This window comes from Wickerhamomyces anomalus (genome assembly GCF_001661255.1).
Source record: "Wickerhamomyces anomalus NRRL Y-366-8 unplaced genomic scaffold WICANscaffold_4, whole genome shotgun sequence".
Lineage (NCBI taxonomy): Eukaryota > Fungi > Ascomycota > Saccharomycetes > Phaffomycetales > Wickerhamomycetaceae > Hansenula > Hansenula anomala.
This window is the reverse complement of record NW_017567113.1, coordinates 1690366-1712165: the sequence shown is the minus strand read 5'-3', so window position 1 is coordinate 1712165 and position 21800 is coordinate 1690366. Positions and strand designations below refer to the sequence as shown.

Genomic DNA, 21800 nt, shown 5'->3' with positions numbered 1-21800 from the left:
GGCAAGATAAGTTATCAAACATGTTATTACCTATCAAAGATCCAGATAAGCATCTAAAAGACTTATCTCTTTACATTGGGATAATCTGGAACACCAGAGTTCAAAGAAGATGGAGTTCAATTGAACCTAAATTTGATGATGCTGCTGTTCAAACAATGATAACTTTCGCCAAATCACAAATAAACAAATACAATTCAAAGAATTATTACCTTGGATCGTAAACTACAAGAAGAAAAACATTGAAATGATAGAAAACAGTTGTGACACAGCTTTATTAGCTTTTTTTGATGCATCTAAGATTCAATTAGAATCACAAATTAGAGTGCAATTTTTTTAGATAAGTGAATTTGTAAATGAGTATAAGTGAAATAAACGTTATTGTATACAAAAAAAAATCAAGTAGACAGCTACAGTCTTCTTGCTGAGTCGTTCTGAGAACTGACCCGAACGCCTGCAATTAGCTGTCAAATAACGGTTTTCAACAAAAATTTTCTCGCAAAGCTTTGAGCTTGCAATTTCGTCTGCACAACGACATAACAACGTTTTGAAACCAGCTTAATTATAAAGCTGCTGTAATAGAGATTCATAGATCAAATACTAGGTACAGTCACACGACCATATAGAGTGATACCAGAGACCGATACAGAACCCAGATTGAGTAGGCACTAGCTTAAAATTAGGCTAAAGGTATGTTAATGTGCTCATGGCCTAATTTTGGCTCTCTTCACATAAATTGAAAGCTCAAACTAAATTAATCAAAGTAATTAGCGGCCCTGTGCCCTCATGATGATGATATGGCCTATAGTTCACTTATAAGTTTCCAATTAATAGCTCCTGTAAGGTGTACAATCAAAAACATGGTTGATTCTTTCAATAATATGATCAATAAGCTTTGGCCAACCTAGAGCGAGCTTAAACGCATCAACTACACATTAATTACGTCTTTTGAATCTAACTTAACTTTAATTAAATAAGCTGCTTTGGTGTACTCCAAGATGTCTAGAGGTTCATTCCCGCTATCTAGACTCTCTAGAGATCACAACGATGTATCTATCCATGAAGCGGTAAGCCTTTAACCTACTCATTTAAATACATATAATAGAGCGAACAGAGCTAAATATAGAACACAGTACGTCTAGGTGGAATAGTTTATTGGCATAAGAAATTGGCAACCTAACTAGATAAACATTGAACAGCTCGATTTAATTGTACTCGACTTTACAAAGGGTTACAAGCACTGATTAGAAGCTGGTTCATTCTGTGTGCAATATAATGTGGAGCGCCATTGATTCGCGATCCATGTTGAAGTGTTGTGACAGCTCTGAGATTTTGAAATGATCCACACCACCCGATGCCTTTCCACTTTACAACTCCTTTATAGCTGCTGTTCTATTTATGGACCAGTACGGCAGCAGTTTGTGAAAAGTTTCCAAAATAGAACACGTCTGAATAGTTAATAGCTACTGCTCATGTCTTTATCAACTATTCCATGGTGCTAAACAACTATTGCAACCTACGCTAGTTGAATCTTCTTGACTCTTCTTCCCCAGAAGTTTCCTTCAAAACCGTTGATCGTAGCCAAGACTTTTCCTCTTCACCAGCCCTTTCGTCGGGGTTAAATTTTGGATACAGTGCAGTGTGCGTGTACACATGGAAAAAAAATAAGAAAGAACGCACAAGCCTTGAAGAAGATAGAAATGTAGTAAATTTACTTTATTGGTTCTGTGTACACTGGATGTACATACTGCTATTAGCAAGAGCTTCCAAATTTCTTTCAACAAACAACAGTGACAACACTCCTACAATAATGTACGTAGAGCTAATGTGTATGCCCACTATTATCCACTCAATTCAACTTCATCATGAAGACGCGCTTCACTAGTCATGACCTCTGTACATTTGAAAACTAATAGATTATTTACTCTGGATTAACTATGGTTGTGTATTCAATCCCATTAACAACAATAGTTCCAAAGACCCTTGGATAGTCATCATCATCACTATATACAGGATTGATATCTTCCCATTTCTCTTCCTCTTCCACTTCATATTCTCCTTGGTATTCATTATTTGGGCCTTCTTCTGACCCTTCATTCCAATATGAATCTCTAACATGTAATGGTTCATTCTTGACTTTATTGTTCTCATTTGAATTTTTTGATATCAACACCCTTTCTTCTCGACTGCCTTCTTCCAATACAAGCACTGATTGTAACCTTCTTTCAGAACTTTTCTTCGTACTGGCGGACTCAATCTTGGTTGTTGTACCCTCTGTTGTGTATTTGATGTAGAGTTCATATGGCTTATCTATGTTGTTGAGAAGTTGATGAGTTTTGAAAACCTGTCTAGTGACAATAATGTAGCATATCATTAAAAGCACAGAAAAGATGATAAGTTGTTTTTGCCTTATTGGATCATGGATAGCTGGATGGCACATTAGAAGATTCAAACTTTGATGGGTTTGTGTATAGCTCGTTCTAATAAAGTCCTTTTCAACTTGAGGAATAACTTGTTTTATATAACAGACCACACAGAACTAGGATTAGGCTGGAAACTTTAACAGGGAAGCGACGTCTTAAAGTACCATGACTGTATGCCGTACTTGCTGGCAATGGACGCGTCAACCTGTAGTACTGTCTCATTATTTAAAAATCCTTCCAAATTAATTATTTTCACAGCTGATATTATTTATTGACCAATTAGATTCAGCAACGCGGGCAGTGCTAACTAACATGTAGTCCAAAAACAAACAATTGACTCGAACGGTAACATTGAAGAGAATTAGCATTTGGTGTGTTTACCCAAGTTCTAAGCGCAAAACGTCTCATATAAGTATTGCAAGTTTACCACTTTGTGATCGGGAGACTTATATAACATTAATGAAAATATTGAAGCCCCATTATAATTAGTTCATATTTTGTCCAATGGAGCTGGCTTGACGGTTTGGATGAGCAGAATTGGTAGTAAGTAACAAAGGAACATGTATTGTTATAGGAGGTTCAAAACATCAACACATATCATAAATTAGTTTTGTAACGCTCTGATTGTTTCATTGAATAACAGAGGAGATTAACATTGTACAGTATGTGGCTTCTCTCATTTTTCCCTTCAGATATACAATGATAACCATCAGTTCAATTTCATAAGTACTGATTAATCTGGGTCCCAAAACTGTGGAAAAGCAAATGAAAGATCTTTAAATGAGCTCTACTTTCCTTTGCCAATATTGAAAATTGATACCAGATCTTGCAATGAATACTGGTTTTCAGTGCGAGTTATAACTCCTTCGTATAGAAAGCTTTTATGATATTTCTCCAAGGATTATATTCAATAAATGCTACAAATTGTGAATTTCACGTTGATACAATTGTGTTTGGTTTGGATTGGAGGTATTTTGGGAATATTTCTAACGAGAGCACCTAGTTACATGACAACCGCTTGGTTTAATTCTCTAAAAACCGTTTGCCCAAGTATAATATTTGATAACTCAAGCCTGCTCAAGCTACCTGGACCATCTTGCTCATCATCCTTCCTTTTCATTAAGAATTTTGTCATATTTTGGTAGTGGATAATCCCCATCATCATTATAAACAGGCACATCAGGAGCCTTTATCTTATCAGCTTCAGCTTTCTCGTCAGGTTTCACACCAGCAGCATCTTCATTATTGATATTGATCTTACCATGAGGGCTCCAATTAATCCTAGCTTCCTTTTCATTATCTTTTGTATCTATTTGCTGGTTTTCAGGCTGTTCCTTATCAACTCTTGATGATGAAGAGCTTGTTTGGAGGTCATTTTGAGAATTGGACCTTATCGTGGATATAGACTTCACCAATACAATCACTATAGCGAATACCATGAGTAGTTTCCATCTTAATCTCCAGATCCCCTTGCCATTTCTGAACATAAACAGCATTTTTTCAACAATAAGGGCAACTATTGCCTTATCAGCAGCAGCAAGGAGCAGGTATACAAGTGAATGAGTATACCAACTAATGGAGACAGACCACAAACAGGCTGAGATGATTTATAAGTTCAGTTGAATGGCGCTGCTAGTCCTCAGGTATTCAATCTCAGTTAATTCAGTGTGTATCCAGTTATGGATATCATGGAAAAGCTCATGAAATATTGTGAATTCGAAGATGTCTATAAATATTATTTTATTTTTTGATAGGCGATAAGCATTGCTCTCCTACTAGGTTCAGTTGGCGACAATGGATCGTCAACCCAGACTCCAACTGGCCAGCTGATTAGCCACCATATAAATTGATCTTGTAGTTTGTTCAAACTTTGATGAATTTGGTGTTCTATATAGTTCAGAAGACTCTGTAGACCAACGTAGTGGACTCGGTTTTTTTAGGCTTAGAAAGCCGCTTAGACCCGGCACTATAAATAACAATCATTTTAGCAATTTGTGAGACTACAAACGCTCTTGGGATATAGGCGTGTCATAATGCTTCAAATTTTCCAGACCAAAGGACAACTCGGCCACATTTTGTACGAAGTCAAGTCAAGTTGAAAGTTATCTTGTTGAAAATTCTCTATATAATAATACCCGTTCTTTCACTAGAACACATACTCAATTAACTGGTTCTTCTCCAACAGCATTTGAGTTCTCCAAAGTTTTACCAGAAACATAAAACTCTTCTTTGATTTGTTGATTGAATTGATTGAAAAGCTTCCAGCTTCTAACTAATCCTCTAAGCACTAAATTTGACCCAACCACTGCACTCCAGCTATATATTAAAATATCCCTGAAAATGGCATTTTGTACGAAAATGTAGATCAAAACTGCTTTGAAACTGGTGTAATGTACAGAATTCTCTCTATATTCATAAATTGACAACCCCAATTTGGTTAACCCAACAATCAATTCCACGCTAAGTAATCTGGTCAAGATAGGCTTGGTGTAATTCTTGAGAACTGATTTAAAATCAATGACTTCAATTGGCCCATTTCTGAAAGCATCACGAATATCTGAGCGGAAACGTTCTTGGAATGGAAAGATAGTGAAAAATAACAAAACGAAATGTAATGGAAAAGTGTAACGATTCAAACTGAAAACCATTGGACCGTTGATAACTTCAATATCATCGTTACCGCTATAATAACTATATGGGATCTCGATTGCATTGACGTGTGCCGAAATACCTAGATATAACCATGTAAAAACATTAATGAAAAAGAATGCGGTGGTGAAAACAATTTTGAGGTTGCCCAACAAGAATTTTGAAACATCACGGATGACTGAAATGAACGGTTGTTCTCTTTGAATTCCAGCAGCACGATGTGTAGGTGAAGGGGTATCTCCACCAGCAACAGCAACTGGAGCAGCAGCAGCATTATCTTCTTCTTCTTCTTCAATTTGGATATGTCTTCTTTGAATATAATCATCGTAAAGTTTTAATAAAGTAACGACAATTTGAATACCGTTCAAAATTGAGCTTGTTTCCAAGTTTAACCAATTAAACTCAACAGTGTTGTCAAACAACGACGATTTAAATGCAGTGTTTTGCTGTAATGGTTCAATCAATTTGAACAAGATAAACGAAATTGGTTTACCTAATAAGTTAGAAATGATACCGACACCACAAATTAATAAAGCAGCAAAAATCCACAACATTGCAATGAATAAAATTGTTCTTTCCTTGAAGTGTGGAGGTCTATAAACAATCTCATATTGGTTTGTAGTTGTTAGTTCATCTTCAGAATCATCAAATTCATCCAATGGATACTTTTCATCCAACTTTGCGATTGATTCTCTATTTGAACCCAAAGGTTTATCATCTTTGCTAACTGGAATAAATAGCTTTCTAACAAATTTTCTTGAAACCGTATCATTTTTTGGAGCTCTTACCAAATCACCATCTGGAATGAAAACAGCTTTGATGTCAGTCTTTTTAAATAGCTCTTTGGCTTCTTTTAATGACCTTGGTTCAGTATAATCAGGTTTTTGGTTTTGTTGTTGACAGATAATGTTACGATAAACAACATAACCTCTTTCCCTTGGATCATGCTTTCCCAAAATAAAAGATGAAAGTCTCAATTTAGCACTTGAAATCTTGAAAGCTCGAATCCAGTATTGTCTAACATATTTTTTGATCAAGTCCATATTTTCACGAACTCTATATGCTGTGGCATTGGCCAATAAAACTGCAAATGTTGATTGGAATTGTAAAGGCAAAATTGGCGAGTTGGTTAATTTCAAAGTATATGTAACAGCACCAAATCCAACAAGAATGAAAATTGAATAAACAAATCCTGACAATCCGATTCTTGATAATTGAAGACCCAATGGGCGAACTAGAGCATCATGGATCAAACGAGCATTTGGATCCTCTGGTGATCTGATGAAAAACAAAACACCTGGTCTCAAGATGTATCTTCTAGTCATACCAACAAACAAAGCAAATAGGCACATATAAATTGTACCGGTTGCCCAATAGGTAGCTATTCTTAATGAAATATGATCCTTAACCAGGAACAATGCTGATAGAATTAATGGATGGTTGTAGGAAAAGACTGGTGAACCAACAATTTCAAGTAAAAACCCACAATATACAGGGAAAAGAACCAGCTCAATAGCAAAAATAAAGAACACTTTCAAGGTTGAAACAAAATCCAACAACACAATAAAAACCTTACGTTGTAATCCTAAAAGTGGGTTCTGCACTGAGTGTTTTTTGGACTTATATGACAAAAATGATAAAATTCCACTATAAAGGGCACCATAAAACACCAATAAAGGAATTATTCTTTCAATTGTAGATTGTGGTAAGTTATGCTCATAAACATTGGTTAATGTCTTCACTATTGGAAGAATCAAATAATTATCAAGTGTCTGGGAAATGTGTTGATTGTAATTTTTAGCTTCCAAAATAGCACCAATAATCTTGTCGCCATAGCTATTCAGTCTTGTGTAAGTTAAAATGGTATTCAAAAAATTAAGACCGGTTTTGAAAACAAAGCCTGCAGAAATGAAAGCTAAGCTACCGATACCTGAAGGCAAAAAGTAAGCCAAGAACAAATAAACACCAAGGAATGCATCACCACCAACAATAATCATGTACACAGGCAGTGACAGAAGTAAATCATCTTGTTCAACAGGGATAGCATTAACGGCCGCGGCCGCAGCAGCAGCAGCAGCTGGGTCGATATTAGCATTAGCACCACCATTACCGTTTTGTAAGTTAATAGCAATTGGGACTTCCACATTAGCATTTGGTAGGCCAGGTTGATCATTTGCAAATGGGAACTCTTCATCTGGACCAACAACTTCTTCCCAAAGTCTTCTTTCATTTTGGTCTCTTAAGTGTGGAGGCATGAAAATCATTGCATCCAGAAACTCTTGGTGTCTTGGGTTATTTAAGTCAAGACGACCAGCATCTATAGGTTGATCAGCGTTTCTATTTTGATTACCAGCTGCGATTCTATCCACGGCAGGTTGATTAGCAGCAAAAGGAAACGGTATCATTGGTCTTTGCACTTGATCATTGTCATTTAATCTTTCATTGACTTGATTCTCAACTCTAGCTCTCATTGCAGCTCTATCGTCTTCTAGTCTTCTTAACAAATCCCCATCTTCATCTTCAAAGTTGACATTTCTTTCAGATTCGTTATCCGAACTATCAGTTGGAATAAAATCTGGATCATGTTCCTCGTCTTCTTCATCAATCAATTCTTGATTATTGTTTCTTTGTCTCAATTGGTTCTGATGTTCCCTTTGTAATGCACGTTGTCTTTCTTGAATTATTCTCAGAGCATCCTGGATCACTTCGTTTTGAGGATTATCTCTCTGTTGTAGTAATCTTTCCAGATTTTGAACATCTCTGATCATTCTCTCATTAAACTCAGGTTGTCCTTGACCACCAGCACGATTTCTGTTAACTCCAGCTAAAGGACGTAAAGTGTCTGGCGGACCAACTTTCTTCAAAATTAATGTTTTGAAACCAGCATCTCTTGAGACCCATTCATGTTCCAGGAATAATATAAGATGCACCAATACCCATACTATAATGAACGTGATGGAGTCAAAATATGCAGTAGTTAATGCTTTCCAAACATTCAGCATATCGAATGGATCACCCTCAACTCGAGACTCACCATAAATTAAAGAAACTAATAAATTCTCATGAGGCATGGCACCATCAATAATCCAGGTGAGAAACCTACTAGAGACTTTCCAAAACAATGGGATTTGAATACCAACACCAAAAACCAAAGCAGAAATTGTCAAACCATATCTGAATAAATGAACAGTTGATTTCCTCAATTTCAGCAGTATCAATCTTAATGGAACTCTGTCAGGTGTATTTTCTTTATATTGAGTTGTGAACTTATATTTTTGATGGCAAATATCACAACTTGGTTCTCTACCTGAGTGCTTTAGCCACTCTTCAAGACAACCTTGATGAATATACTTGATGGAACCTCTACACTTGCACGGGTAAAAAAGAGGATCATCAGGTGTTGCCTCACCACGACAGATACGACATGTCTGCTCTCCTGTCGACATTATCTGATGGAACTTTAGTGGTGTATATGTGTTATATGACTTGTAGCTGATTAATTACTCTAACGGATCTAAAACCACCAACCTTCTCTGTGAAAACCAATTCTTCAGAGTGTACACCTTCAAAATTCAATCCAATGCAAAGATCAAGACGTAAAAATCAGCAGAACAATTGTGTGACCTGATCTGGGAACCAAATACCACACAAAGAGAGATTGACCGAAATAAAAAAACCCGCTTGTTATTGCAAGAATATAGTCTTGTTTCTGGTCTTGTAGTTGTGTCAATTTGATGGAAGTGTAAAGCAAATCAAAGAAAAAAAAGTCAAGCGCGAGTCGCGACATCATCCAATTTACCCGCAATTGAAAATACACATTCGCGAACAACTTTACAAAAGATCATAATGAGCTGAATGTGTTTACCTTTGAGACGCTTACTCTATTGAATCCATTCACGCCCTTTATCATGATCAGAAGACAACCTACAAGTATCAAGTTAACTCCAGAAGACGTCATCAGTTATGATGATGAGAAAATCAAGCAACAATCCACAAGTTCAGGGATCCATGGTGCTACTGGTTATAACCAAAACTCTGCTGGTTCACAAGAATCTGTTATTCAAAGACTACAATCGCTGAAATCTAAAGATGAACGAATTGGATTAAGAACAAGTAGCAGACAATAATGGAGGTGCTAACTTGTATCTGTCAATTTATGAGCGGCGCCAGCTTCAAAAAAAAATCAAGTTTCCAGGATAATATCGCAACCACCATCAATTAAAAAGTTGTATATTAATCCATTTATCCAAACACCAAATAATAATAAGCAAACAAAAAAATTATAAACAAAACAAGATATAATGAAGGGAGCAAAAATAAAAACCATTAAACGCCATGTTGAGTAAAGACAGACTTTTTGTCATAAATAATTCACATTAAAAAAAAATCACAAAGAAATTCAAAAAAGCATAATAATATGTGTATATGTTGATGGTATTTGTAAATATGAGTTTCAAAGCTGGTTAGCTGAAAGATAGGATTAGAATCAAATGTTAATGTTAACTGTTAACTGTTGAACGAATTAACGTAGATATCACCAAAAAAAACCTTATTTAATCTGCAGCTGGGTTCATTTAAAGTACTTTTTAAACCTGTCTAAAACTGACATACTGGTGTAGTATCTCACTTGACGACTCCCGTTAGTACTTTGCAAATTGACCAAATTTGGTTGTTGGTGATTGATTGAAGTATTGCAACTTTGAGTATCAACGCCTAAAAGTGTTCCTTGGGTACTTGAAAATAGCTCTTCGTCACTCATTGATTTGAAACTTTCATCGTCATTAATAACATCATCAATATTACCACCATCTTCATTAACTGGATTATCCAAATCTGAGTTTTCAAAAGGACTAATATCACCAACAGATATATTTGTGAACGCACTCGATTCTGTATCAGATTTGTAATTCACTCCAAAGTTATGTGGATCATTTGTAGATCTTAATTCTGGTGATAATACATCGAATGAGGAGGAATTTTCATTGATTGTTGACAGTAACTCATCGTTATATTGAGATAAATCCTCTGGGTAAATGACATTGTTTTCAATACCAGTTGAATCTTTTTCGGTTTTGAATTTTGAAGTGGTTAGCCAAGTTCCATCAACGACATACTAAAGAGCACAGGTCAGTAAAGCGATTAGGATAAAATAGCGACAGAGCGCTTAATTGACTTACTTTGAACATTATCTTTTCCTTTGGAACTTCAATGGTGACTGAATATGAACCATCTTTGTTTTGAACAAGTTTTGTTGACTTCGACCAGTTGTCAAAAGTTCCAGTAACATAAACAGAATTAACAGCTTGTGAAGGCCTAATGTGTATAGTTAGTTAAGGGAGCCGCCATGTGAATGCAATGTTGGAATCAACTCACCATTCAAACGTGAATAAGGACGTGTTCATTGTGCTTGATCTGTTCTGCTCAGAATATCAGTGATCTATATTTTCTAACAAGATTCCAAACAAAAGGAAACAAAAATTCAACAGCTATTTATTCACAGATAAGGATAAGGGGAGGGAGATTGATCTGATCTGGCTTGAATGATTGTGGGTACCCTTACTGGTGTTTGAAGTTCTCTTGACTATACTAAAACCACTTAAATTGTTTTTCTCTTCTAATTTTCAAAACAAATGATAGAGTACAACCCTTTCCAGATCCGCCTTGTTTTGAAAAACAATATTGGCTGGACACCTTGTTTCCTTGATTTCTGTAGCGTAGTACACTTCTTCATCATGAACTTTAATTGTTAGGAGATGTTAGGCGCACTCCCTGGATTATGTCAGAACTTCGGCATCTGCAGGAATTGGATGAAAAAGGAAATTTCTCAGATCTCCCCTGGAAACTACATTATCCTGGGTCTTGCAGGATAAGTCCCCAGGATTAGTCCATATCACCTAGGTGAATAGTCCACAGACCTGAGTCTAGTTTACATGGGCCCAGGGTCTAAGGGATGATGTCTGAACGGGCCCATTATTATTCTTCCACAATAGTTACTACTAACTAATCGTCAGTGCGGTTATATCGTACTAACAATTGGGAATTGAATCAATTGGTGACCACCCTGGAGTATTAAAGAAACTGGCTAAATTTCCTTGACATCAACAACGTCGAAGAAGAACGAGTTCGTCATATAATTAATATTCACTGTGGCAGGCAATAGTACTGGTGAATTATTCTCAGGCAAATTACTTGTCTGAAACAAAACGAGCTATAAATTATATCAGTCTTGAAATTGATCTGATACATTCTGGCACTCCACATGAACTTCTATTTCCTAGCTTTCATTCACTCATAAGTGTATAGACTGATCAGCTGCTAATTCACACATATTGAATCGTCAATATGCAATGTCATATCGTAATATCGCACAGTATATCCAGTGCAATGGCTACCCATGAAAAGTCAGCGCGACGTGGAAAACTTGCGATGTACTAAATATAATAACATCAACCAATTATAAAGTTCATTCACCAATAGCAGCTTTAATGTTACACTATTGTGGACGCATACACTTTTATTTAGAGTTCAGACTAGTGCTTTCTTGTCGGTTTTCACGTTCAAATCCGCCCAAGATGAAGGATTTTGACTTTCAGTACCTACTACGTCCTTTTAACAAACTGTACTAATACATGCAAAAATAAATACCAAGGAATATATCACCCCATGGTAATAATAAGCAACAGTACACCTGATACACACCAGTTGTTTGATGCTTATCAAGTAATTTCAAATTCTGAACCATAAACACGCCATGTACATAATTACCAAGTTTGGAAAGAGACTACAATTTTCCGGATTTAGTAAAGTAATTGAACGCGTAATTTTTTTTCACTCGCGTCAGTCATAGACTACAACGACAAAAGTAGAAGGAAAACTAGTAACATGATAAACCACATAGCATGAAGAGCACAGTTCACTGATCTTGTAGACGTTTCAAGCATGTCGTCCACAGATGCTTCGTTACCTAAAACATTACTATTTTATCCCAAAGTGTCAATTAGTCTTGATCATCTTCGTCCTGTTCTCTATACGGCATGGTTTAGTGTTTATACTTGTACCAGTTAAGTCAAATTATTGATGATTCAATAGATTAACAAATCAAGCCACAGGTCCATTACACTGTACTTCCATAAAAATATTCAACTCCTCTCGGTACTACCTGTTGAAACATATAATCGAAGCTTCAACCTAATTTGGAGACTTGAGGACCTTGTGAATTATTAGTACAGCGCAAGTGAAGGAAAAAACACTACTATAGTGACCACTGACTGTATCGGATTAGCCCTGGTGAATATAGTCTCTTGTGTTTCACTTTAAGAAGAATAAAACCCTATTTCAGCCTCATTTGAAAATTATTGATTACAACGTACAGTCCCATCGATTAGGCTTTGGATCTTTCAAGCTTGAACGTGTGTTATAACTTGTTATAATCGCCATCTATACACACTATATATGGCCTTGAATCAGTGCATAAAGCACCTAGGTCTGAAACCGAGCTGATCAAACACAATCATGACTTACTCTGCAAAAGAAGTGTTCCATCCATATTGTTGAAAAAGAATCATCATCTAGTGTGATTCTCTGTTCTGGCACTGCGCTATTTCAGTCGATGAGCAGTAATATCGCTGACAAGGATTGTATATTATGTTGAAGTTTTTCAGCTAGTGCTAATTATTCATGATGAACGTCCTCCTCTTTCATTGAAAGACGACGACGTACCGGTATTATAATAACAGCTCTAATTAGCTGTCGATATCCGGATCACAAGAACAATTATTAATATAATTATATATAGATCATGCTTTTTCAAACAGACTACTTGCAATCAAGACGTACTCATTAACATCAATATTATTAGATAGCTGAATATCGATAATTAGGATTAAAAGGCAAGCAGGCCGTAACTGTACCGTCTGTGTAATAATTCATGGACCACTAGCTAGCGCCCGGGTATACTTGATGAGTTTCACCTCTCCAGTTTTAATGATCATCTGTTAACATCCAACTGCTTTGAATTCTCAACATCTTTTCAAGCTGTTTATCAGAGTCTTCAATCCTGACGTCGACTCTACCGAATTTTAACTCAGATTCGACTGATCCACACTGGACAGGTGGTCGTTGAACTAGTACTATACCCAGGAAACCCACACAACTGGAGCAGTCTATATTACCTCTAATCGATCCCCTTACTAAAGCACAGTCTATGACCCAGAGTTCTTGAATTCATATAAGTATTAGCAGCTAGTAGTCAGGTCTGTAGACACTCTGCTAATGATCTAGATTTTGTACATACGTTACACACAAATTTGTCGACGTAAGTAATTTACTGAGATGCACTCGACTGGGCGTGGACCATACAAAACAAAACTCTTGGCTTTCTTCACCATGACAACAAGTCCCCTTTTTCAACTTCAATTAAAGCCCAGTCCACATAAGAAAACGTTCAACAGATACTTAATTTAGAAAGATAGGAGATCAATTATTTAGCATCAACTATCAGGGCTTGTTTAAGACTCAATAGCCATCAATGATCTCAGATTATCTGTATAAAGGGACATTTACATAGCAGGGAATGACTTCTTGAAAAGGTGAGCATGAAGTGTGATAATTGAAAGGGAAGACAGATCCGTGATGGAGCTCGAGGTTCAAGGGCTTAAACTAGTGATACATGGTTCGATGTACATTCTAAGTACAGGTCCTGTTCGGGATACTCTTTAGTGTGCAGACTACTCAGTTTGAGGCGACGTACTTAACTAATATTTGTGTAAACTGATATAAAAGAGAAGTACGAGGGCACTGAGACTCCATATATTGGAAGCACAGCTAGATCATGGTTAATGGTTAATGTCGACGATAATTTGTATAACCTATAGACCGATCAATCGATATTTCAAAGGAAAAGGACGGCCAAGCTGTGGGACTATAAACAGCAGCTAGTAGAAATCGTTGTAATATTGTAGTACACTTCCCTAATTATGTCATGAAGAATCACAGACATTATTATCGACTAAAAACAGAGGATCCTAGCTAAAGACGTAACCATTGGTTTATTATATAGTGAGCGACTAACTGACCTACTATATGGTATTTCACTTCTCTAGTATATGTCACAACTGTAGTTGACGACCTCTAGTCTGAACCATTCAATTGGATATTGATTTTCAGTAAGGTCTTTCATTCATGCCAACTAATTCACAGCACCATACTGATCAACAGTTATGTAGTTCGCCAACATCTTTGGGTTTGTATACTGGTTTTGAAAATCAGAGCTTGAACTTGAAACGAACCTTCATGATTAAAATCTATTGTCCTAGCCTCTGGATAGACCCGTCCTCGGACTGTTCAAGTCCCTAATATGTAGGGATGTGAAAAAAAAGCTAGCTCACGATTCACAAACTGCATTTGACGTGTAATTTGAGTGGTTAAGAAAGAACAAGCGTCGAAAGATTTTGACAACTACGAATAGAAAGTAAATCCTCGGGGCTAGATGTTAGATTCGGGAGATTATTCTGTAGAATCTGTCTCAAATAGTAGTCGACGTTAATCACCTGCTAGCAATGTTATCAATATTTCAGTAGCTTCATGAGTTGACAAAATTTAACTGGCCAACTGGTCCACGTCCATGAGTTTCCGAAGGACAAGTCGTCTCCCGTTGTTTCTCAAATTATATTAGTGTATATAACGTGTTGGTTTCAATTGAGTTAGCTCAAAACTGTATCAGCTACCTACCTACCTACACTTTATACAGGTGTCCCAAGATAACGTCGACTAAATCCATACGTAAAACTGTTTTAACCCTTTCTTTTTATTCAACTCGACGTAGCATTCATATGCCCCTGTGTTAAAATGTCTTTCAGTGAAAAGTTAAAACGCCAAACAAGGTGTTCCAATTTATCACCGTGGGGATCAAAACAAAAAATTTCACTTTATTCTTTTGTTGTCTAACTTATAGGGCTTTTTAGAGGGAGATTTGAAACTTAGAAGGTTGGTGTACCTTCGTACTCTAGTGTAGTCTTGATAGAGTGCATTGCATGAACATTGAAGACTATTGTGAATAGGCGTTGAAAACACCCGATCATCTCAAAGAGACCTAGGCTTCATGTTGTCGATAATTTATCTGAGATAGTACTGATACACCGAGCTGAAAAATCATGTTATGTACAAAGGAAATCGAGATTAAGGTTCAGAAAGTGCTGGGTTTTTGGACTGAAATATTGCTTGATAGTTTCGAAATACAAAAGCCGTACCCTTCAATACATCTTTCAAAGGCCAGTTCTTGGTTTGCTTCTACTTTGATCAATTGGGTTCAATATTGAAAAGAAAGTGTACAGCAGTAGAGAATCGAGTATAGGTTCTTGTGGGGCCGCAATAGATCTCGATTTTCTTTTTCCATATGTGTAGTCTCAAAATATCTTGAATATGAAAAAGACTGGAGAAACGAGATAGATGAACTAATTGGTCCTAGGGACTAGTATAATCTCCCGAGATTCAAAAAAATTTGGGAGTACATTTTACCAGACGTTCCAATTTTTGATTGATTTTAAAAAGGTTATATAATGACTTCAATTGCATACACTATCCAGAAATTAGACAGCTTCAAATGGTCTTTTTAGGCGAGGTTTTTGGAAAACGTGATTTATATCCAACTTAGAGGTTTTTTTCAATCTCTGGTACTCCGATATGTTTGTCTCTGAAGTTTGAGACCCTCTAGTCTTCAATTTTTTTTTCGTGAACTAGTGAGGTGATACGAAAAAAAGTGCTCTACGAAACAAGATCGTTGATTTTCTCAGATTGACAGCGACTGTAGTTAATGTTTAGTTCCCTTTAACAAGCAAGGGTTATGATTCAAGAGCTTGTTAACTTTGGGATCGTAGCTGCTCTAAACTTTAATGCAATTGGGGTTCTTGTGTTAACGTGATTCTTCAACAACCATGTTCAATTATATTTAGGATTGAAGAATATCAATCAACTCAGCACAATATAGTCAATTGATGCTGGCATATTGTCAGCTAACTGATACCGAATCGATAAATATGGTGGTCAGTGATTATTAGCACATGTGCAGCCCTATAAGCCAGAATCTTTCATGGCTAGTGGTTGGTGTCTTTAAAGGTTTCCTCATTAACTTTGCGCATTTTTGAGGAACGTATAGCTCACTGTGCCTTTCAAAAATGGTTACCGTGGTATTCAATGTACAAAGAGCCCAAAAACCATGATCCACGCTAAAACTATCAACAGTTTGTAGAGCTCTAGCTCGTTGAATTGTTTCAAGTAGACAAAAATTAAGACGCACGCCTCTCTTTGCGTCTTTCAAAAGAAATCTGGTTGCTAGTCCCAAGGTCTGGCTTTGTTCATGTACAAGATGCGTTCAAAGTTGAAATGTATGTAGGTAATTTAGATAAGGGACTAGACTGTCGGCAGCTTTTTTTTTTTTTTTTAGGTTTTTTTTTTTTCATTTTCTCCCTGAACCGTTCGATTTGAAGATTTGGATCAATCTGTGGTACTCGACTTTATATATAAACTTGGAAATTCCTTCAAATTTACACACCCAACTCTCATAAAATAGTTAGCCCTGACATCAGTTAGACCATCAATTGATCTATACTAAGTGCTTGCTTCTCTATTCCCCATCTCAGAGGCCCCCTTCATCATCACCATCCTTTCAGTCTCTTTGTATACTCACCATCCACGTCAACCTCCTTCTGTCTGCCTGTCTTTTTGGTTACTATTAAGTTATTAGCCACATACACAAGCTCAGGAATCATCATTTAGTCACTTTGCTACTTATTTAACACATCTCATTTGCTATATTCATTCTTTGCTCAAGCTTTAGTCGTTCACTATACATTTTTTTTGGAACCCTATAAAAAAGACTTCTACAAAAAAAAAGCCATTGAAAAAAAAAGTGACATATCCTTCCATTTGATTCATTACTTCAATTGACCTTCAACATCGCATTTCAAAGTCATTCAGAAAAATTTATGCATACTCCATTGTGAAAACTAGATTCAATTCTTTCATCCTTATTTACTAGTCACAATTTTCATTTACTTTTGACTTTTTTTAAAGATCAGTTCAGCGGTTAACCAACAATAAGCATTCCACTTTTAATCAAGCTCATCATTGTCATGTCTGTCCATTCAGTTACCCCTATGGGACTCAAGAGAAGAACAGTCGCCAGATTAGCTGCTTCACATCCACAGTTAAGATCAATGGAACAAAAAGCTCATACTAGCGCCATCAACACTTATAGCGCAGAGATTCTTCAACATTTAACCAAATTAGAATCAACTTGCAAGACTTCTCCTCAATTGATTCAATCTCAACCTCAAATCACTGTTGCTATGAGACCTATCCTTTTTGATTTCTTGATGGATGTTCATAATAGATTAAAATTGTCAAATCAAACCTTCTTTTTGATGATCAACATTATTGACAGATACTGTTCTTTAAGAATTGTTAGAAAAGATCATTTCCAATTATTAGGTCTTACTGCTTTGTGGTTAGCTTCTAAATATAGTGGTTCAAAGCATAAAGTTCCAAGTATTGATTTCTTGAGAGCTACTTGTTGCAACTGTTATTCCAAAAATTTATTTGTTGAAATGGAGTCTCATATTTTGAAATCATTAAACTGGGAGGTTGGTTCTCCAAGTCATGATTCTTTTGTTGACTTGTTATTGAAAGAAAATTTTTTAAATTTCAAAAATGAAAGAATCAATGAAATCAAACATGGTGCAAATTATTTATGTCAATTGAGTCAATTTTTTACAAGAATTACATTTAACTATTCAATTTCAATGATTTCAATTGCTTCTGTTTTAATCATGACCAATTCATTAACTTTATTAAATGACAATCAATTTGTTCATTTTAACACACAAACTAATAACAATGGCAAATTGAATAAACTTTGCTCATTGATGTTGAATGTCATTAGAGAAAATCCATTACCACCATCATTTCAAACCAAATACTTCAAGAATTATGCTAATGATGAACCAAACAGTTTATTTTCTATTGAGCATTATGCTAATGAATTGACCAGTCAATTATACTCATCAATTCCAACAACACCATTATATCAAACACCAATGGCTTCAAGAACTTCATCAACTTCTTCCCAATCTTCAACAGTCTCAAGTATCATGTCCAAGAATTCAGCAACTTCCAGCCTGATGACACCACCTAGCTCTTGCACTGCATCACCAATTGAATTTAATGCTGGTCATGTCAATAACAATTCGATGAAACCATTACAAGAGAATCTAAAACTTCAATGTCTTTCAAATTTCTCTGCAAATTATACAACTAATGCTCAAAGTTCAGAACTAGAACAAGAGATTGAAAGAAAAAGAACAAATTCTTGGGACCAATCTGAAGAAGTTGATGGAAAATCCCATATTTATAAGAAGTATTTATCAAATGAAGCTATCCACGAGAGTTAGCCTCAAGCTCGTGTTACTTGTCAACTCAACTTGATTATTACTTATAGAAAAGATCAAATGATAAGCTCAATATAGTTAGGTTTTAGTTGACTTCATGATCTGTTTGTTTTATGTTTTATTTTTATTTTGCTCTTTGTCTTAAATGTTTTTCCAATTTTTTTTCAACTCCATTATTATTCTTTCTTGTCGTTGTTGTTTGTCCTTTGCTGCTTCCACTTTTTTTTTTCACATCTTTAAGTATGGCTGAATTTATTCAAAGCTGGTCTTGAATAATATCAATCCAATCCTTACATTACAATCATTCTTTGTCTATATTTGAGTTATCTATTACTTTTCATCTACTATAATAAATTGAAACTCATAACAATCATAATGTATTGCAGTCTCAGTTGTAGCTTACGATAGTTATATTTTAACACAACAATGACGTTCAAAACTTCTAGACCTTTCGGACATGATTAATGTCGAGCTGTTTTACAATCAAAGTTAGTCAGTGTTCACTTTATTGAACCGAGCTAATTAAAACAAAACGAGCTCCCCAATATTGTCTCACTGTAGCCTTAATGAATCTTACCATATGCCCCTTTAGTCGTACTTGAAGTTTCAACGCTTCAGCTACTCTTTTCGTCGGTTTAAAAAAAGATGTTCCTGAACAACATGCTACATTTACACAGTAGAGCTGGCCCAAACGCACTGCCGCTAATGTCCGCCAGCTTTTTTTTTCCACAAAGTTACGCGTATTTTTTGGGGTGCAACAAGTTAGAAAAGTTATGAAACATCGAGTTCCAGACTTCAGCCCAGGGGCCGGTAGGCAGCCAGTGTGGACTACAAGGTCGCACAGGCATTCATTACATGTAAAGTTGATCTTGATCTCTAGGTGACTGTGGTAATGGTTTGTGAATCCGTGATTCTCGATCTCGATCTCGAAACTCATGATCACTTGTCCATTTGCAGGAAGTGCTACGACTAGAACAATGTTTAACTATAAGCTGGTATACAAGCATTGATCTTATTTGATCCAATAATTCTTTCATCAGTGGGCTGAGACTGGCAAAACTGCATTGAATATAGAATATACACTATGGTTCACCTGCTGCAACGTTGTGCCTGCTACTCGATGAGAATATATTAATGATCTAAGTTTAATATGATGATATTATAGTTATATTTAATTGATCAATCGTACTAGACGTACTACTACTCAGGCGCTAGCACTAGCTTACCAGCTGCACACAGTATGTGTATGATCTTTCTATATTTGATGAGACCATACCAGCGCTAGCTAATATTTTACGTTAAACAGCTAGTAACATAGTTTTAGCTGTACTTATACTAGTCCATTAATAGGTGACGTACCTAGCCACTTGAAGTTGAAGCTGTTAATATATTATTAGCATTATTGAATCAGGTACTGACTACGTCTGATTCTCTTATAGCAATATGACTAGACCTCGAGGTAAATAATATCAATATTGAAATAAAAAATATTCAGTTGGTTGAATATTTAAGCCTCAAAATGATCCAATAGTCATATAGACTTATCAGTCGACGTCGACGTTATACAACTAATCATTATGTGATTTGGAGTTTCCAGCACAGCTAGTACAGCGTCTCTAGCAAAGTACACCTGCCATGGATCATCCTTGCTTGGAGTTCGTAGTGCTGAGTCTCCATAATGCAGCGAATTGTCGAACTAGCTCATGATAATTTCAAGCACATTATTAAACAAGATATCATTGTTAAAACTTGAACCCTGATATTGAAAATGTGTGTACTAAAAATTGAGTTTTGAACAAGGATCTCTTGGAATTTCATTACTGTGGAAAGAACAATTGATCGTTTAAACGTCGAGACAGCTAATTCATGGGCTGTTTAAAGCTGTCCCTAGCTTTTATGCTCAAAGAATGTAACGTAGCAAGTGTTAAATTTCTGACCAGTTATTTTAACGTACTGAACTGTCAAACCAGCTGACCAAGGGCCAAGGCGTAATTAACTTTAGGACACTCAATTATTATATATTGCCCGGGTATTTGATAAGCCGGTTATAATACACAAAAAGTTCAACTCATATATATTGTTTGTGAAGAGACGTCAAAACTGGTGTATTTTCATGAAGTGGGCAGCGTGAACTAGCATACACATTATTGGGTACATGAGTTACATTAATTACAAACAATAAATCACGATCATACTAATTCTAATATCAAGAGTATCAATATTGAACAGCTAGCTACTGTGGAAGCTGCTAGCTGGATTAATATTAAAAGTCGATTACAACTTAGTGCTGGTCATCATCATGAGTATTAATAATTAGCTACCACTAGTCGACGATATCGCAGTACCGCCTGAATTAGATAGCTGCTGTACCTATCTAGTGCAATATTATGACATTCTTGATCATAATACTTATAATATTAAATATGATCAGCTAGCTTAAGCTAGCGATGCTTATTAACTATAATATCATGGTTCAAATATGGTCCAGCTGCTTCGTTCAATATATCATATTGATCAATTGGACCCGTGACTTGTTTGTATGTGCTATATCATGAACGTACCTGGTTTGAGCTAATATTTATATTCGCCTGCACTTATAATAGAAGCTGTACCAAGTACTAGTTCAACACAACGTTACATGGTAATTATAATTATTATCGACGACGTCAACCTCATTTATAGCATCAACAACGTTAAGCAAAAAAACCTTTCACGCATGCAGGCATTAATCAACTTCCCGAGACTAGTGGCTAAGCAATGTCAAATCAACAATAGAAAACAGGGATCAGGAAATTTTACCAGAAAAGCAATACTGCTTCTAAAAAAAGACTGTACAACAAAGTTTATTTTAATACTTTCTACTCATTATATGTAGGTTACTTGACCTTTTTATTTTAACTTTCTCAATGCTTCCTCAGACCCTTAGGTTTTTGAGGTCCCTTTCAAGATTAAGGGTCTGGCGACTGGCAATTGGGGACTGGACTACATCTGAGGAAAAGTGTACACTTGGCAGATCCATGGGTTAATAGCTGATAGACTGATTGAGGACTGTAGGTTGAAATTTGGTCTATTTAAACTCTTGACCTTATCCAATGTTGCCAACAGCTAGCGGCTAAGGTTTTCAATAGCAATACAATCAAGTGAATTTATTCTTTACAAAGTTTAGATGAAAGTCTTTGTACATCACATTTCAAAGTTCACCATAAGCTGGTGTCTAATCGTGCCCCTGTCAATAACAGACGTTGGGCGAGCAAAAAAAAATTCATGAAGCTTTTTTACAAGATGGCTT

At 36.0% G+C, this 21800-nt stretch overlaps 5 protein-coding genes across 5 annotated transcripts; 2 read left to right on the top strand and 3 right to left on the bottom strand.

The window, feature by feature from the left end:
* Nucleotides 1–1918: 1918 nt before the first annotated feature.
* Nucleotides 1919–2437, bottom strand: WICANDRAFT_79837 (uncharacterized protein; the record flags this gene model as incomplete). The annotated part of the gene is made up of 1 exon (XM_019184959.1): nucleotides 1919–2437. One exon carries the CDS (start codon nucleotides 2435–2437, stop codon nucleotides 1919–1921), a length of 519 nt encoding a protein of 172 aa, XP_019038526.1.
* Nucleotides 2438–3523: 1086 nt separating this feature from the next.
* On the bottom strand, nucleotides 3524–3916 carry WICANDRAFT_79836 (uncharacterized protein; the record flags this gene model as incomplete). The annotated part of the gene is made up of 1 exon (XM_019184958.1): nucleotides 3524–3916. One exon carries the CDS (start codon nucleotides 3914–3916, stop codon nucleotides 3524–3526), a length of 393 nt encoding a protein of 130 aa, XP_019038525.1.
* Nucleotides 3917–4579: 663 nt separating this feature from the next.
* Nucleotides 4580–10471, bottom strand: SSM4 (E3 ubiquitin-protein ligase SSM4; the record flags this gene model as incomplete). The annotated part of the gene is made up of 4 exons (XM_019183617.1): nucleotides 4580–8335; nucleotides 9697–10182; nucleotides 10247–10382; nucleotides 10443–10471. The coding sequence occupies 4 exons, from the start codon at nucleotides 10469–10471 to the stop codon at nucleotides 4580–4582; spliced, it is 4407 nt and encodes a 1468-aa protein (XP_019038524.1).
* Nucleotides 10472–17221: 6750 nt separating this feature from the next.
* CLN3 (cyclin CLN3) lies at nucleotides 17222–18043 on the top strand (the record flags this gene model as incomplete). The annotated part of the gene is made up of 1 exon (XM_019181017.1): nucleotides 17222–18043. A coding segment is annotated over one exon (822 nt), but the record flags the coding sequence as incomplete, so codon positions are not given.
* A 2794-nt stretch (nucleotides 18044–20837) lies between these two features.
* Nucleotides 20838–21479, top strand: WICANDRAFT_94554 (uncharacterized protein; the record flags this gene model as incomplete). The annotated part of the gene is made up of 1 exon (XM_019186452.1): nucleotides 20838–21479. A coding segment is annotated over exon 1 (214 nt), but the record flags the coding sequence as incomplete, so codon positions are not given.
* Between the last annotated feature and the right edge of the window lie 321 nt (nucleotides 21480–21800).